General features: G+C 40.8%; 1 protein-coding gene across 2 annotated transcripts in view; it reads left to right on the top strand.

Annotated features, from left to right (window-relative positions):
* TBX5 (T-box transcription factor 5) overlaps nucleotides 1–19,310 on the top strand; it is an 89,655-nt gene that overhangs the window by 34,253 nt on the left and 36,092 nt on the right. Inside the window, exon 6 of one of the 2 annotated variants that reach the window (XM_040351911.1) lies at nucleotides 11,597–11,704. The exons of the other annotated variant lie outside the window; for it this stretch is intronic. Within the exon in view, the coding sequence (XP_040207845.1) occupies nucleotides 11,597–11,704 (108 nt within the window). The remainder of the gene's footprint in view (nucleotides 1–11,596; nucleotides 11,705–19,310) is intronic. 2 annotated transcript variants of the gene reach the window in all.

The following is a 19,310-nucleotide window of genomic DNA, read 5'->3' as shown; positions in this document are numbered from 1 at the left end:
TATATCAAGACATCGCTTGTAGATCAAGGCAAAATTTATTAAAATATTTAGCTTGTCTTGCAAAACACTCTCAAACAAAGTTACTCTCAAACCAAAGTTTTACTGTATATCAAAAATATTACATCACAGCATAGCAAGAATGCCCAAAATATACAAACATCAATAAATAAATGAACAAATGATCAAATCCTTATGGACTGACATCCAGATTCCCCTTCATAAAAGCTCCCAATGTCATATACAAAGTATTATTAAATCAAAGGTGCAAATTCTTAGTGCAAATTCTAAACCTTTCCACCACCACCGCTACCTCAAGCAAGTGCTGAAAGAGGTGGTCTAGCAGTCAGTAAAAAATAATAACCATCACTATATTTTATATTATTACATAATTGTTAGTGTTGAAGCAAACAATTACCCTATAACCCTAAGGCCCCGTACACACGGCCGAGGAACTCGACGTGCCAAACACATCGAGTTCCTCGGCCAGTTCAGCCCTGAAGCCGCCGAGGAGCTCGGCGGGCCGAGAGCTCCCATAGAACAACGAGGAAATAGAGAACATGTTCTCTATTTCCTCGTCGAGCTCCTCGTCGGCTTCCTCGGCCGAAAGTGTACACACGACCAGTTTCCTCGGCAGAATTCAGCCAGAAACTCGGTCGGAAGCTGAATTCTGCCGAGGAAACTGGTCGTGTGTACGGGGCCTAAAACAAATGTATAAAACTCTGGCATTTTTTTTTTGCAGAATTACAAACCTGAGTTACACAACTTATCAGGTTTTAGCTGTGAAGACACTATTAAGGCTCGTACACACGATAGATTAAACCGATCAAAACGGTCTGATGGACCGTTTTCATTGGTCCAAACCGATCGTGTGTGGGCGCCATAGGTTATTTAACCTTCAGTTAAAAAAATGGCAACTTGCTTAAAAATCCACGCATGCTCAGAATCAAGTCGACGCATGCTTGGAAGCATTGAACTTCGTTTTTTTCAGCACGTCGTTGTGTTTTACGTCACCGCGTTCTGACACGATCGTTTTTTTAACTGATGGTGTGTACGCACGACGGACCATCAGTCAGCTTCATTGGTTAACCTAGGACAACTGTCCTTCAGACCGTTTTCATCGGATGGTCTGATCGTGTGTACGAGGCTTAAGGTTATTACAGCCCCAGTGTAGCGCTCACCCCCACGGGGGCTGCTGAATAGATGCTCTGGGTTATTTTCCCAGTATTTGATTTGCAGCCAGGCACACTCACTTCTTTGGCTCAATGAACAGTCTAGGTGTATTTTTTTTCTTGAACTTGAACTTGGATAGGTTTAGAGTAACTCTAGTAAAGTTTAGTAGCGAACTTGAGGACACTAAACTTTCTCTTAATAAATGAGCAAGGGTCCTTGCATGCAGCAAATATTTGACTGAGCTTTTTAGGAACACTTTAGTAGTGAATTTCTTTTAGGTAGAACTGACTCTGTTGCAAGAGATTTAGCAGAACAATAATGTGAGTAAAGAGTCCTTGCTTGCAACAAATAGTGGACTGAGATTTGTTGTAGCAACTTGAGGATGCTAAACTTTTTCTTAAGGATCTGAGCAGAGTCTTTTTACAAGCAGTTAATGGACTGAACTCTTCAGGACACTACACACAGGGGGTTATTTACTAAAAGCAAATCCACTTTGCACTAGAAGTGCAAACTACAAGTGCAAAGTGCACTTGTAAGTGCAGTCGCTGCAAATCTGAGGGGTAAAACTGAAATGAGGGGAAGCTCTGCTGATTTTATCATCCAATCATGTGCAAGCTAAAATTATATTTTTTATTTTTCTTGCATGTCCCCCCTCAGATCTGCAGCGACTGCACTTCCAAGTGCACTTTCAGTGCAATTTTAAGTGCACTTTGCACTTGTAGTGCAAAGTGGATTAGTGGCTTTAGTAAATAACCCCCACAGTGTCCCACTTGGACCAAACTAACTCTAGCACAAGAGGGATGGCAGTAGCACACAGTCTCAATGATCTCTCACACCAGCCTGTACTCAATAATGTCCTTAGATAATTGGAAAAAGTGTCCCTTAGTCAGCATCAACAATCTTTCAATAGACTAGGCCCCCAGCTCGCCCACCTGTGACCTCTGTGAATCACAGACATATGGAAGGCTTGCCTAGGGGACACACAGCCCCCCAAGGTTGTGCTCTCCTCCTCAGAAAAAATACAACTCTGCTCTAGACCTCAGAGAATTTATACACACTCCCAGCTACCATCTGGGCTCCTCAGTGATTGGCCAGGGCTGCATAATTATTCAGCAGCTGATTTGAGCATTCCTGCCCACTACCTTCTAGAACATTTCCAAAAAGACGGGGGAAGAAGTCACCTCTCCAACCAGTGAAATTCACAACAGACCTGAATAATCCCACACAGCTACACTGATTAAAGTGAGCCCAGAACTAAATGTAGCTATCCTAGCACCTATCTAAGAGGGTGCAACACCAGGAAGACTGTATTACTCATGCTGGATTAATTTAGCATGCATTGCCTATTGCAGAAGTTTTAAGGCCAATAAATCTACACTGCTGAGATAGCTTAACAAATGCAAGGTGGATCTGTGGCTGGTGATAATCCTGATGACTCCTAATGTGCATCTGACATCACCAATTCTAGACTGGAGAGTTTACAGGGAGTTTGGATCAGCGTCAGCGGTAGTTTCTCCAACCCTTAATGATACAATACTAGATCTTTACAATCATACATAGATCTTCTGTGTTAAATTTGCATTTAAAAGTCTCTGTAATTGGACCCTTTTTGGACCCAGTTATGCCAAATAACATTTGAGTATTATCAGTCAGTTAGAACCCTATTGGTATAACTCTGACATCAAACCGGTCAACACACAAGCCAAGGAAAGGTCTAAGGCAGTGGTTCTCAACCTGGGGGTCAAATAACGATTTTCTAGGGGTCACCGAATCCTGGGCGGTTCCTGAAGCCCGCAGCACTCACAACCTTTTCGCAGCCGCCCAGCTGGGCTGTTCATGGAGCCCTCGGCCACCCATTTAATTCACGACATGGTGGGGAGCAGAGACTAGAGGTCAGCTGACTGGTGAGAAATGTGAAGTGGGAGGGGCTGGAGAAGACCTTATCTTCTGATTTCGGCATAGGTGTCACTGCTGTGAGACACCACAGAGCTGGAGACACATTGAGCAACACTACCTGTGATTGCCATTTAAAGTCCCCACTCCAGTTCTCATATCAGCAGATGATCTTGATCAAGAACACCTAAGCTGGATGATCAGAACTCCCCGTCAGCACTGCTACTCATCCCAACTCCCCGCCAGCACTGTCACTCATCCCAACTCCCCGCCACCATTGCCACTCATCCCTACTCCCCACCAGAATTGCCACTCATCCCAACTCCCTGCCAGCACTGCCACTCATCCCAACTCCCCAGCCAGCACTGCCACTCATCCCAACCCACCGGCCAGCACTGCCACTCATCCCAACTCCCCGGCCAGCACTGCCACTCATCCCAACTCCCCGGCCAGCACTGCCACTCATCCCAACCCCCCTACCCCCAAGGAGTAAGAGAGGGAATACAAATATAGACTACCTGTAAGGGAGAGGAAAAAAGGGGGAAAAACAAATAAAAAAGGGAGAGGAAGAACAGAAAAGATGGCTACAGAGAGGGATGGGGGGGAAAAACAAGAAATTAAGATAGAGAGATAAAAGGGAAAGAAAGGAGAACATACAGAGAGTGGTATATCCTAAAATGTACCATAAGGGTTTTTAATACTGTACGAGTGGAAGGGACTCAAGGAGCCCTAAATGTCCATGGGTTAGGGGCGCAAATTACTTGTCTTGCCTTGGGTGCTGATGACCCACGCTACTAAAATTCTACAGTTAGGGGTCCCCACAACTTGGGAAATTTTATCAAGGGGTCACGGCACTAGTAAGGTTGAGAGTCATTGGTCTAAGGAGAAGCCATATGTACATATAACCAGGCTTTATTGGAAAACTTAAATATAACATATCCTGACTAGGTAATCTCTTAACAAAAAATAACCCAATTAGAATAATAAAATAAATGACAATGTTGCCAACAACATTCATTCCTCTTCATTTGTTGGAGATTACCTAGATATTAGACATTTTGTTGTTCTTGTTAAAGTGGTTGTAAAGGCAGAAGGCTGTTTACCTTAATGCATTCTCTGCATTAGGTTAAAAAACATTCTGTGTGCAGTTCCTCACCCAGCCCCCCCCCCCCTTATACTTACCCAAACCCAATCTTGATCCAGCACTGTGTATGAAAGCAGCGGCTCTCTTGACTCCACACTGGAGATTGAGGTAGCAGCAAGAGCCAATGGCTCCTGCTGCTGCCAATCACATGTAGTGAGCAGAAGGGAATGGACACACAAAACAAGTCTCAGAATTGAGCCTGCATGTGTGCACTATAGCAAATGGCCTTTAGGCAGGTGGAGGAGCTAAGAGCACCAGAGAAGGGACCCTAGACCAGGGGGATCGGGGTTGCTTTGTGCAAACCCATTGGTTAATATAACATGTTTGTTATTTAAAATAAAAATAGATTTACAAAAATGGAGTGGGCATACCTTTCCCTTTAATCAATATATTAGTATCACGAGACAGAAGAGAGAAATGAAAAAGAAAATGTTTTAGCTGTATTTTGTGTATCAAGGACAATGCAATTATTTGGATTCACACTGAATCATGTGCAGAGAAATAAAAAAAAAATGAAATCTCACATAATTGAGCAATTAGTGATTTAAGTGTACTATGTACTCTTCTAGTAAATTAATCTCAAAGAATTGCATAAAATGTACCTGCATCACTCACCTTCTTCACCCAATTCCACCTATACCTAACCTTTTAGGTTTGCATGGATGTCCCATACCCAAAATGTGCAAATCATTATGCATTAGGGATTAACAAAATGTTCAAATTTGAACACATGAACCACCAGTTAAAATGAGTAAGTTCATCAGCTCACAAATGGTTACGTCGCAAATGTTTACATTTAATATTTCCATGTTTTATCAATTCTGATTTTTTTTATTATATTTGGAATATTTTTATTATAAATTATATTTTTTTCTAAACCCCTGAATCCTAATTTATGTTGTACATCTGCGACTTTTATTCAATGAGATCCCGCTACACATCCTCGGTTCAGCTAAACTCACGCGTCTAACGTGTTGTGCAGGGAGATGAAAGGGGCAAAACATGTGCCGAGGTATTGGGCTGTATATTCATCTCATGGTTTTATTCTGTTAGGGAAATCATGCCGGTTACCATAGCAACAGACTGGGAACACTGCCAAATGGAATCTCTGATATAGCTGCAAAATTCAGGTCCACTCCACTCCACACTTCTAGGTTTACACATTTAAACAGTATATATGTATTTAAAGGTATATCAAACATAAAAAAAAAATGTCTTTGCTTATAAAATAATTTTGTTTTACGCAATTATAATATGCTATTGAGGTTTTTAATGCAGCATTTGCATTGTGCAATCTTTATCAATATGCTAGGTGCAATTTAAATGTTTGTGTTTTAAAAAAATGATATGAACATGCAAGCATTAGATTCTAATGAGAATTTGACTCTGACTATATTAAGAAGATATCAAGCAAAGCATTGAATGGGAGATGGGGGTTGTAGGAGGAAACAGAGATGAAATCCATAGAATTGTTGCTTCCATGTGAAAATAATATATGTGCTATGCATGTTGGACTCCCTTCAAATATGGGCATACAGGTTACAATACTTTTTTACCTCCCTGGTGGTTTTCCCGAGTGTGGCTCGGGGTGAGATTTGAGTACTATTAGCGGTAACCCGGAGCCACACTCGGGGTTGCAGGATCCTGGTGCAGGTTACTTACCTTGTCTCCTGGATCCTGCAATGTCTCCCCGCTGTGTCCGTGGGTTGTGTCCTCTGCCTGATGCCCCTGTATACCAGGCTCCGTTCCCTGTGAGCGTTGCGACGCACGGGGGCGGAGCCTGGAGGCAAATTCAAAAATGACAAAATTCATAATACATACAGTACACTGTAATCTTACAGATTACATTACTATATGAAATTATTTCACATCCCCTTTGTCCCTAGTGGTTTGTCCAGTGCCCTGCATGCAGTTTTATATTATGTATACTGTTCTTTCTGCTTGGAAACTTGAGATTGTCCATGACAACCAAGAAGTGTCCCTTTATATCAAAAGTGGTTTTAGACCAGCTAGAAAACAGCGATAGTAAATTAGAATACTTATAGAATTGAGAGATAGCGATTTGTGGGGAAATTAATTTTATTTTTATTATTATATTATTTTTTATAATTACTTATACTTATTTATTATATTACAATTTATGATTTCGTGTTTCAAACTTTATCATACCCAGGATGTCTACTAGACTCTTGTTTGGACAGATTTAAGTGTGTTATTACTAAGAATTACAGGCTTATAATATAAAACACCAAATTTCTATGCAAAACAATTGTACCGCTTTGAACATCAAAAATCTGACATAATCATACCGCCAGGGTGGCTACAGGCAATTGACACATGGAGGTATTCAGTATGTTGCACGACACAAATTTAAGCTGACCATAAATGGCTCAAATTCCATCTGATTCCAGCAGAATAGGCCAAAGCTTTTAACATGAAAAAGTGGGTGGAAAATTGGATGGAAAAAAAAAGTGGGTGGAAAACTGTTGGCCAAACAGTGACTGAATCCATCAAATGTAGTCGCTGTTTGGATATTCAGACAGCCAATAGGATACAATAGATAGCAGGGGAGATTTCTCCATTCACGCTAAACAGCCAAATCTAGTGATTTTTTTGCGAGTATATGCTTTTTTACATTTCAATAATAAATATGGAATGACCTGATAGGGTATAAAACAGCAAAAGGCTATGCAAACTAGGTTTTTAGATTATTAGAACAAAGTTATCTGTATATAATAGACATGGCAAATTTAAAATGTGAAAATGCAAAGCTATGGTCCAGTTTATTTGTCTTATTTTACAAAGCACTAACCTATGCTACAGCATACAGAGCCCTTTGCCCATCACAATTATAAAGACTCACACAATATAATCAATGTACTCAGAAGCCCAATAAAGTACAGGAAACTTTTTGGATTGTATCAAAACTAGGAAGCTCTTATTAATAGATGAGTTATATATAAACTCCACGCAGAAGGTCTGCCTGGTTGGAACAGAACCAGGACCTAAGCTCTGTAAAGCACGAGTGCTAACCACTGAACATACAGTCTATGGTCAGTCTCTCTGACCCCTATTACCAAAACTAAGAGTTACTACCAACAAAGTTAAAGGGGATGCAGTGTTTGAAGTGCTATTTTGATCAAAATTAATAATAGATAAATATGCTTGATATACAGAATCATCAATTTATAAAGTTATACATTTTTGTGTATAATTTGTAATTACATAATGATAATATGTGCTCAGAAAGGGCATAATAGACCAGAATATTCACTTAGTGAATTATATGAAGCTGAGTTCACTTTAAATACAACGATGTGAAGAGTGGTTGACTTCCCTAAGATTGATGATTATGTACTTCCTGGGTGACTGTAATCACCCAGGATGGAGAGAGATAAAGCAATTGCACTAAGACACTGATAACTCCCTCTAGTGGCTAATCTACAGATCTCTATGTTTAATTAAAAAAAAAAGAGCAAACTTGTAAACATGTCATTTAAAAACAATTATGCCCCGTACACACGATCGGAATTTACAATGGAAAAAGTCAGATGGACTTTTTCCATTGGATTTTCCGATCGTGTGTAGCCCCATCAGAATTTTTTCATTGGAAATTCCGATGGAATTCTGATGTGATTTGGCCAGGCAAAAGCCTGATCGTGTGTACGCGGCATAACTTTATGCTAAATCCTGCAATAGTAACTGAAAGAATGCACTGATAAAAACACACTTTTAGTTTTGTTCAGCCGGAATTAGCTTTATGCATTCCATCTCATTCAGCCTGTGTTACCATGCAAATGCTTTCTTTAAACTGTACTTCTTAGATAAAATAAACATCAGACAAAAAAGGTCTAATGTTGCTATTCTTCCTAAGGGCTCATTTACATGAGCAGCACTGTCTGAAAAGAGATTTATGGTGCATTGCTTCTTAGAGGGCAGCAAGGCAATGACTGCCAGGCTTTTAAAATGGGATACTTCCACCTCCAAAATGAATGACTGCTTTTCTGCAGCCGAATGAGGATTTTAAATGGAAATTCCATGTCGCACCCATGAACCAAGAGGTTGGCTCACGGTTTGGTGCAGACCTATTCACTTGAATGGGTAGCAGTACTGCCTGCTGAACTCAAACTGTTATATGAATTTTGCCGCACCAGTGCAATGTGTACTAACATGGCTGCTGGCCATATTAACTTGCAGATGGATAGTTGGGGGGGGGGGGTTAAAAAACTGCAGCTCAACTGACTATTTGTAAACCAAAACCACAATTGTATTCACAAGCATAAAGTTTTGCTTCTGCACAACACAGGCATTTACATGCACACATAAATGAGCTAAAGGAGATAAGAATGGAATATAGCACAACTAGCCATAAATATTATTTTGTTTTAGGATCCCATTTTTCTTATCATGCAAAGCTAGCAAAAAATATCAGGCGGTAGTTCTGAAAAAGTTAATACCCCCGGCCTAAGGTTTCCTTGGATGGTCACTAAAAATGTTGTCTCACACACCTATATGGCCTACCTCCCAACTTACTGTATATTATGCAAGGAACATAGCTCCACCTTTAAGGAAATAACATCAGGATGCAGGAACATGCCTGAATGTACCATATACCATTACTAACAGTCTATGATCATATGCATGTTGGCAGTTGCAGAATTGCCCCCATCGTTGCTGTTCTTGAGGGTTCACACACAGACGAATAATGGCTTCTCCACGGACTGCTCATTTTTTTTAACCGTGCTATGGCATGTGTTGGAATATATTGTTTTGCTCCCACCATGCCACTATTGCACACAAAAGTCTGGGTAAGCATTGCAATATATTTCAAAAGACACAGGAATTTACCCCTGCATAGAAATTAGCTTTTCACACAATTTATTTAATAAATATTTGTAACTCTTTTAGTAAATCAGCCTCTTTATGTTCATCGTAATGAACTGTATTGTTGGTCCTCTTTGAATGTAATGACAGATTTGGCTCATGGGGATGGAAATATGGAACCCCGCACTCTGAAGATACAGCCCAGGTAAGAAAAGATGAAAGCATCTTCAGCCTGACCCCTACCAGTATACGCCCCTGACATGTTTTATCCCATCCAAATGACTAAACCTTGTGGGCAGGGCTGCTGTTAGAAATCATGGTGCCCCATAAAGCCTTCCTAAAAGGGCCTTCACACCCCTGAATTACAAAAATGTAAAACAATTCTAATTATTTTTTCCAATTTAAAAATATGTTTTTGTCAATTTTAATATATATATTTTTTTAATTGACAATTTTTATTTGTTACAACACTGTTGAATAGGGGGGTTGGTTGAAATCTCTAACTTCTCACCTTTGAGACAGGAAAGGGAATTGAGGACACAGATTCTTCAATTCCTTTCTCTGTGGCCTCTGATGCACTGAAGAATGAATGAACCGGAGGCAGAGGCACTTGTTCATTCATAAACCGACGCATAGTAAACATGATTTACTATGCTCAGTTATGAATGGACACAGGAGCCATCTCTACTGATCGCTCACTGTGTCCTATTCATAAAAAGAGGGCGCTGGTAAATTACATATTCCTGCAGCAGCCGGTGGAAAAGGGAAGCTGGCAGTGCTGCGGGGGGGGGGGGGCGTTGGGTCAGATGTAGGCAGTACAAGGAGGGGGATCAGTGTGGCAGGACGGGAGGACAATTACACAACGATGCTGTGACGAGACCCCTTTGCTCGCCCGGTCCTGCTCTCCCGAAACTCCTCTGCTACCAGTGAGTCAGCTTGCAGATTGCAACGTCTGATGGTCCAGTCATCCAAGGTTCCGGGATCCAAACTACAGCTATGTGCCGTTCAGACCCATTAAGAACACACACCAGGCAGGATGCATTGTGTCTCTCTCTCCAGCAGCTGGTAGGAAGGAGAGGGGCCAAAACCAGCTTTCAGCTGCTGGAGGGACAGACACAGTGCATTGTTCTGTAATTGTGTTCCCATCCGCCTCACTGAACCCCCTGCTGTCTGGGCCCCCTGTCTGGGCCCTTATTGGTGGCCCTGCCTGTGGGCTGGGCGAAACATGTCAGAGGCATGACCTGGGAAAGTTGGGCTGAAGCTGCTTTCATCTTTTTATACCTGAGCTGTTTCTTCAGATTTTTTTTTCCATCTTTCCTTCTCTATATGTGTATATGGATCTGGGACAGACACTCCCAATGCCTGCACCTGCATCCAATGTGAGTCACCAGAGCATTATGATATGGCTGTTTGGGTAGGCACCTGAAGCTTGTATGGTTCTTGGGGACAGATTTGGCTCACCATAGAAGTGAATAGGAGCCTTCCTGAATGTACCAATGTATGCGTACAGTTTCAAATGGTTTCTGTCAATCTGCAAACCATCATTTATTTTCCTGGGTCTTAAAGCGGTGGTTCACCCTATAAAACAAGTTTCTACCATGAAATCCAGCATACTAGCGTGAGCTACAGTATGCCTTTATTTTTATTTTTTTGCGCCGTACTCACAGTTTAATCCCGTAGTTAAGTTTCAGACTCCCCGCGGGAGAGGGGAACATGATTGACGGCCGGCTATGGCGCGTCACGCTTCCCGAAAATAGCCGGAGTAGGACTCGGCTGTTCACGGCGCTATACGGCGCCTGCGCACAGACTAGGAGCTGACTGCGCAGGCGCCATGAAGAGCCAAGTCCTATTTCGGCTATTTTTGGGAAGCGTGACGTGCCATAGCCAGCCGTCAATCATGTTCCCCTCTGCATAGGAACGCCTACTCCCCGCGGGGAGTCTGAAACTTAACTACGGGATTAAACTGTGAGTACGGCGCAAAAAAATTAAATAAAGGCATACTGTAGCTCGCGCTAGTATGCTGGATGGCATGGTAGAATTTTTTTTTTTTTTTAGGGTGAACCCCCGCTTTAAAGATTATTATGAGAAAACATCTAATGGAAAGCAGCCCTTTGATTTAAGGTGCCCATTGACACAAGATGATGTGCAACTAACGTGGTTGATTTTGATTGTTACTGAGGTTTTTGCCTGGTCCCCCAGCTTCTTTATTTGTATTGAAGCATGTCTAAACACACAAGCACTAAGTAATATATTGCAGCTTACCAAACCTTAGATGTGGTGGTTGTTTGTTTTTTGTTTTCTTTAATTTCACCTGTTGATCCTGCCAAGAAGTCTGTTATTTTTCCAACCTCCTTTAACAGACAAATAGTAAAATTGGCAGTTGGAAGGTTGAGACAAACCATTTAAGATTGACAGGGGTGCTTACAATGTGCTTTTATTTATTTATGTAAAACCTTTATCCCAAAAGAAAATGTTGTTGTATCTGTGTTAGCTGGAGTTCGGCTTTAATTTGCTAGTCAAGTCCATCTAAATCTGCTAGTGTATCTAATACTACCCTCTTCGCAGGCTGGCAGTGCTGCTGTCCAAAGGTGTCTCTGTTGCTCTTCCATCCAGAATGGAGACACCCTAAGACAAGAAGTGTGTTACTGGACAGATCACCAGGTGAAAATAAAGGTAAAAAAACAAAAAAGTCTAACAAAAGAAAACAAATGCAGCCACCACATGTAAGGATTGGTAAACTGCAATGTATAAAAATGTTTGTCTTTGGGTTTAAATACACTTTAAGATACAGTATATCTGAGAGTGCATATAAATGACATGGAAAAAATATTCCGTAATAAAGATGTGAGTTCACATCCCACTATCTGCAGCTAGCTTTACTAAGACGAGTTAAATAAACAGGCAGCAAATAACAAACGTCGGTTATTTGGTATTATCAAAAAAAAAACGCTTTATGGTTTAATGTGCAAAGGAACCGTTAACTCTTCGTGTTCTGAATGTCACCTCACAGTCATCAAGTCAGGGAAGGGTTACTTAAAACTTGTTGATGTGCGAGTCAAGTAGTAGTGAGTTGATGGTAATTGTCAGGAATTACTCTGCAAGCAACGTGCTGGGCATATCCTTCCAGGGCCTGGTGTAGAAAAATTTCATCAGCCAGCGGGTAAACTCCGTGATCAGACGGTGGTTAACGCAGGTGATGCCAATGGAGACATACATTAAATCTCCCTCATACATCAGTGGATGAATGAACAGGGTTCTTATACACACACTGCTGTTTGGCAAGGCTTGTGTTCTGTGGCTTTTCACGATTGATGGAATGGTTGTCTTGGAAAAAAGGCAGAGAGAAAATGAGAGAGCAGCCTACAGGGAGACGTCAACCACACGAAAGGGGAGGGCTTCTGGGATTTAACTGTGTGTGTGATTCTGTCTGCGTGCGCCGCACATTTCTTGTGTGCTGCTTAAATATGTTACATTATTCGCTGTGTAATTAAATGATACGTTAAATGCTGCTCTTCAAATAATCAGCACTACTGTGAATAACATATATGTGTATTAGCAGCTCAGCAAATACAGAATATGTAAGGCACGTGTAGATTACATATTAAAACAGAATTTGATATTCAGTATCCCAGCGTTTTAAAATGTTATTATTTTACTTTTTTAATCAGCACTGTAGACCTTAATAAGCTTCTACAGAAATGTCAGCATTTTTCATCTCTATTATGGTTAGAGTAGTTTGTGACGTGATCTAAAACAGCTAATGTTACATTTAACCTCCATAGATAAAATATACTGATTGCTGTATACAGGGCATAGGCATGCGCACAGGGTTCGCCATGTGTGCCTGGGCACACCCTATGCACATTAAAGTGACACTATAGGCTTGATTTTTTTTTTTAAATAACAAATATGTCATAATTACCTCCACTGTGCAGCTCGTTTTGCACAGAGTGGCCCCGAACGCCATTTTCTGGGGTCCCTCAGCGGCTATGTCGGCTCCTCACCGCATTAGATAACCCCCCTCTGGGAAGAACTCTCCCAAGGGGGTCACCTTGCGGGCGCGCTCCCGAGTCCAGCCTTCGGCGTCCATAGCCGCCAAATGCAGGACTCGATCCTGCCCCCAACACCCGGGGTCATTGGATTTGATTGACAGCAGCGGGAGCCAATGGCTGCGCTCTATCAATCTATCCAATGAAGAGCCGAGAACCCCAGGCAAAGCTCCAGCACGTTCAGACTTTTGAGGGCTCAGGTAAATAAAACAGGGGGCTGGGTAATTGTCAGGTGTTTTTTCACCTTAATGCCTAAGATGCATTAAGGTGAAAAAACAGGAGTGTTTACAACCCCTTTAACTAGTTCTTTGCCAAGCCATAGTAAAATGACGTCGGCAGGAACCTTCTCTCCCGTCCTGGCCTTCTAGGGGGTGCGCGCACCTGCCGCATCGCTCGGTCCACGTGCCCGGCGGCCGTGATGTCTGCCGGGCACCTACAAATGCCCGTGATCACAGCAGGACCATGGATCTGTGTGTGTAAACACAGATCCACGTCCTGTCAGAGGAGAGGAGACCGATGTGTGTTCCCAGTACAGAGGAGAGAAACACAGATCGGTCTCCTCCCTTTGTGAGTCCCCTCCCCCTACAGTTAAAATCACTCACTAGGGAACATATTTAACCCCTTGATCGCCCCCTAGTGTTAACCCCTTCCCCGCCAGTCACATTTACACAGTAATCAGTGCAGTTTTATAGCACTAATCACTGTTACCCTCTTTTACTTTTATTATAAAAAAAAATACAAAAAAAAGTGAAGTTTTATTACTAAGATAGGCACGTTATCTACAATAATAACTTGTGATCTGTCCGACTTTTTCTGCTTCTCAGCTATCCTTATTGCTAGTGTATTTTATGTGCGGGCCAAAAATTCCTTTTCTTCCGATGTGGCCCAGGAAGGTTGAAAATTGGACACCCATGATTTATTTAATGCTTTATACAAGGAATGCTCCAATAAAAGACCATTCCTTTTTCTTTGGAAAGTTGGAAAATCTCATTATGAGAAAACAGGCACATTCATGGTCTCTTAAAGCTTGTTTGTGTTATTTGGAAATATGTGGCTAGGAAGGGATGATATATATTTGTATTGCATTCCTAGGAAAATGCATACCCAGTAAACATCTGCTTGAACTGTTGAACATGTGTGGTTTTGCTGTTCTTGCAACCCAACTATCTCATAGAAATACTTGCCCGATTTTAGCCTGTAGCTTTTGTTGAAGCATTGCCAACTATCTATAACTCTAATGGGCAAGATCACTAAACATTAACTTATGCTTTAGCGAATACATTTTTAATATAAAAATGTCTCTTCCATTCTGATAAGCAATAAGGCAGCAATGCATTTATATGACTGGCGAGTTCCCCCAATAGCAAGCCTCTTGATATGAATGCACTCAAGTGGGCTTACTTCTGAACTGCCCTCTGTGTGTCCATTCACACATTCCATTCTCCGCCCCCTGCTCTATCCTCATTGGTTCACTGGCTGGGATTGATAGCAGCCAATGGCTCCCATTGCTGTCTGAGCCAATGAGGAGAGAGAGAACTCGGAGAGCCGCTGTTCTCATGCACATTACTGGCTTGAGATGGGACTCAGGTAAGTATAAGGGGGTGGCTGGGGGGGAAGCTGCAACCAGAAGGTTTTTTACCTTAATGCAGAGAATGTTTTAAGGTAAAAATATATTGAGCCTTTAGAATCACTTCAAGTGATTCAGTAAAATGGTACGGTCCACCGTCTTAAATGTAGAAGAAGGATGGAGCATTCTCCCTTGTCTCCAGCCATCAATTGGTTATTTAATAGGCAGACCAGTGCTGTTTCTGTAATGTGTTTTTATTTAATTTTTCTGAACGCAGATTGAAATTTGTCAAAGATTTTATTTGACAGCCAAACTTTCAGCAACTGTATTCAGTTGGACATTGGTTGTAATTGGCAGGATCCAGTACGATTTTATGGTCCATGGGGGTTGCTTTACTAAAGACAAATAGGCTGTTCATTTTGCAATTTTCCCCAGAGCTTAGTGAATTTGGTGAAAACCCAATTATGTGCAAGGAAAATGAAATAAAACAATATTTTTGCTTGCACGTGACTGTATGATGGAAGTCAAAGGACTGCCCCTCATTAAACTCTAGCGAAAGTTACTTTTAAAAGTGCAATTTCCCTTGAAAAGCGGGCAGTTGGTTTGCCTTTAGTAAATCAACCTTACAGGTCCAAATGCAGCAGAAAGATCATGGATGGAACCTTCTCCCTTGTCTCTAGCTCATTATGCTGTCTCTGTACTGTTTTTTTTTTTCCTGAAACCTGATTGAAATTTGTCAAAGATTTTATTTGACAGCCAGGCTTTCAGCGTGTTAGCAACTGCATTCTCAATCACTGTTCGTAAAAAGGGGAGGTTTGACACTGGTCTGCAATTGGCAAAGATCTCTGGATCCAAGGAAGAATATTTTATCTATAGCCTGATAATGGCTTCCGTAAGTTGGCGAGGGAGCACTGTGCAATTTTTTTTTTTTTTTACTGCTCGACTTATGGCCCTGTTCACATCACAACTTACACATGACAGTATAAGCATCCATTTCTATACCTTTTGTACGCAAAGTAATTATTTTTGTAAGTCTGTGCAGGGAAATTTTTTTTTTTTATTTACTGTAGACTGGAAAACCAATGTCACATCTGTGGGAAACAAAATAAATTAGTATTCAGTGCATAATACAAAAATGATTACATCACCAAACAGTGTTTATTTGTTCAAAGTAGAACACAGAGGCAGGGATGAGGGGCTGTTAATAGTGCTGTGCACTTATCTGCTAAAAACTGCTTGTGAGTATGCAGATAAGAGAGAGTGACTTTGGATTTAACCTTGAAGTTCCTGGGCCTTTCACATGGAGATATCGCTTCACATGTACAAAGCTGCAAGAAGTGAAACCTTTAACCCTTTACTCACTCTTTGCTAACGAACCATGATTTTTTTTTCCCCCATCAAACGAATGTAGATAAATAAATTGCAATTTGTTGGAATTGTTGGGATTAACACCAAATGTTTGGCTGCATGTTTTGTCAGGAACATTTTAGATTATGGTTTTAATTTTTTTTTTTGCATATTACGTTTGTTAATGATAGTTCAAAAAATGCTGATTGAATTCTATGCAGAGTTGCAACAGATTTTGCACTCCAGTTTTTAGTAAATAACCCCCATGTGTTGCCTGTTAAGCTTGACAGAGGCTTGTTGGAAAATGTTTCTCAATCAGCAGCTGCAGCCACTGATCAGAATATTCTGACAGTGGAGAGTTCTCACTTTTAGAATACAATATCTTAGCGCTGGTAATTCTCTATCCACCTTGATTGTTTGAATGGAAGAATTTTTTTTTTTTATTCATCCTGTTATGTGAACAAAAATTAAACGGGTTATCTATGGTGAGTCGGAGGGCAACCTTTTCTACAAGCTTCATACCCCTTGTGTCGTGATTATTTTTTTAGAAGATTACAGCTATAAGACCTCTGGAGGCGTTTTTCAGGCGTTTTAGCACTAAAAATATTGCCTGTAAAGAGCATTGAAAAAAGCCTCGTATGCATTTTCAGTGTGAAAGCCCAAGTGCTTTCACACTGAGGCGCTGCGCTGGCAGGGCATCAGAAAAAGTCCTGCAAGCAGCTTCTTTGCAGCACTTTTGGAGCGGTGAATACAACGTTCCTAAAGCGCCCCTGCCCATTGAAATCAATGCGGGCGCTTTTAACCCTTTATTCGGCTGCTAGTGGGGATTAAAATCGCCCCGCTAGCACCTAAAAAACGCCATAAAAACTACGGTACAGCGCTGCTAAAAATAGCAGCGTTTTACCGCTGATGCCCGGGCGCTGTCAGCATGAAAGCACTCTATTGGATGCAGCCTACAGTTTCCTTTGTAAGCAAGACTAGTTTATATGTGCACTGACCTCCAAACAAGAGAAAACAGATATGGCTTAACTTAATGAACTACAAAGAGTCTTACAACTCTCTTCAATTCCCCAGGCACACTCTTCTCCTACAGATCTCTTACTGACTATAGCCATGATTGCTCAGAGATGGCATAGAGGGAAACAAAATAAAGTAAAAAAGTAAAAATTAACATTTTAAAATTGTTGAGCTTGGTGCCCCAGGGTACTGGCCTTTTTTAAATGATGAAAACAGATATTTTTATATGTATACATTATTTTAGAGGAATGCGACTCTGGGGTTGATTTACTAAAGGCAAATAGACTGTGCAGTTGCCCTCCACAAGTGCAGTTGTTCCAGAGCTTACTAAATGCGGTGAAGCTTCACTTTGCAAAGAGTACCCAATCACGTGCAAGGAAAATAAGCTTAGCTTGCAGATGTCTCTGATTTCCTACAGATGGCACAGGGGGCTACAGCAGTGTGGGCTCAGTAGAGACTTAAGTCCCCTACCTATGGCAGCTCCACTAGTGCTGACAAGGTACAACGTAGGCCTGTGCAATTAAGGTTTGTTTCCTGTATACAGCAGACTATTTAAATATATATATAGATATATTTATATCTATATATATATATATATATAGATATAAATATAGATATATATCTATAGATAGATATATAACTATCTATAGATATATAGATATATATATATATAGATATACATATATATATATATATATATATTATCTTCTGATACCTAAGAGCTTTTACAGTGTGGGATGAAAACATCCGATGTAGGGCTTTGGGATCTTCAATTGTATATGTATGATTTTTATTATGTTTATATTGCTATTAGAATATGGCCAATTCAGTTACATGATTTACATATCACTATGAATATGTGGATTACAATGTGTTCATATTGATGATTTTATTAATATTACAATGACACTAATAGATTTAAGAGCAAACAGTAGCGTCAAGTGTTTCAATTGAATGCTCTCCTGCGGACAAAGGAGTTAGCAAATAACCCTCATTAGCTCAACTGACTTCGGCTTCTTAATTCAGATGAACAAAGAAACGTCACTAGTAATAAACAAAGGATCAAATCCAGCTCACATCCACTATTGGATAAGGAGTTCCAGAGACAAAGAGATCTAAGCAGAGAGGAGAGCAGAGGGCAACATGAGGCCGGATGGAAGTTGCAAGCAGCTTCTTCCAAACCTCAGTCACTCCTGCAGGGGTTAAGTCACTCTTCAAAGGCTTCTACAGATAAGTCCTGCTTTGAGCTTGTATATTTATCATAAGACAACAGGGCAAATTCTATCAGTATCCGTTAGTATGACTGGAAATTCCATTTCGACATATCTTGTCTACTTTAACCCTTGCACCCCTGGTGCATTCTGTATTACTCTTTAAGATGTGAAAAATGTGACAAGTCCAAGGTGCGCAGTTTTGAAGAGCAATGGTTAACATTCGTTTTAGGCAGTCGTACTAGAAGTGGAATGTACAGAGATAGAGAATCTGTTTGGATGGCACATTCAAGTGTGATATGGTATCCATCTGATTGGCTAAGATTTTATTAAATAGGCATCTAATCTGACCAAATAAAGTAATTCAGGATTTTATAGTTCATTGATCCCTGAATCTTGTTAGCTTCAAACCAAGCTGGGTATGAATTGCCTATAAGCATAAAGTATCCGAAAACAACATAAGCATTTTGATTATTATTTGCACTTGTTCTTCCATTATCATGTATTCAACAATGAATGAACAACGTATTTTTGTGTCTTCCATTATTATTATTATTATACAGGATTTATATAGTGCCAACAGTTTACGCAGTGCTTTACAACCTGAGGGTAGACAGTACAAATACAATACACTTTAATACAGTAGGAATCAGAGGGCCCTGCTCGTTAGAGCTTACAATCTAAGGCTGACGATTTTCTTCTATAGATTTCCTTTAGATTTACCAAAACCCTATAATATGAGGTAAAATCTAAACACTTTCAATTTGTGTGCAATCAGGCTGGCCCTTCTACTACACAGTTGAAGGTAAATCTAAGGGAAATTGAATAAGAAAATTGTATGGTGTATGGTCAGCCTAAGAGAGAAGGTCAGGAGATACAAGAGGTAATAACTGTGGGGAGGCGCTGATGGTGAAAATAAATGTACAGTTAGATGGGGGCCAGATAGGCTTCTCTAAAGAGATGAGTTTTCAGGGATAGTCTGATAGTAGACAAAGTAGGAGAAAGTCGGACAGATTGGAGTAGAGCATTCCAGAGGATGGGAGAGGCTCGGAAGAAGTTCTGAAGGCGAGCATGGGATGAGGTGACAA

This window comes from Rana temporaria, chromosome 1 (assembly GCF_905171775.1).
Source record: "Rana temporaria chromosome 1, aRanTem1.1, whole genome shotgun sequence".
Lineage (NCBI taxonomy): Eukaryota > Metazoa > Chordata > Amphibia > Anura > Ranidae > Rana > Rana temporaria.
The sequence above is the reverse complement of the archived record's forward strand: the minus strand, read 5'-3'. Positions and strand labels throughout refer to the sequence as shown.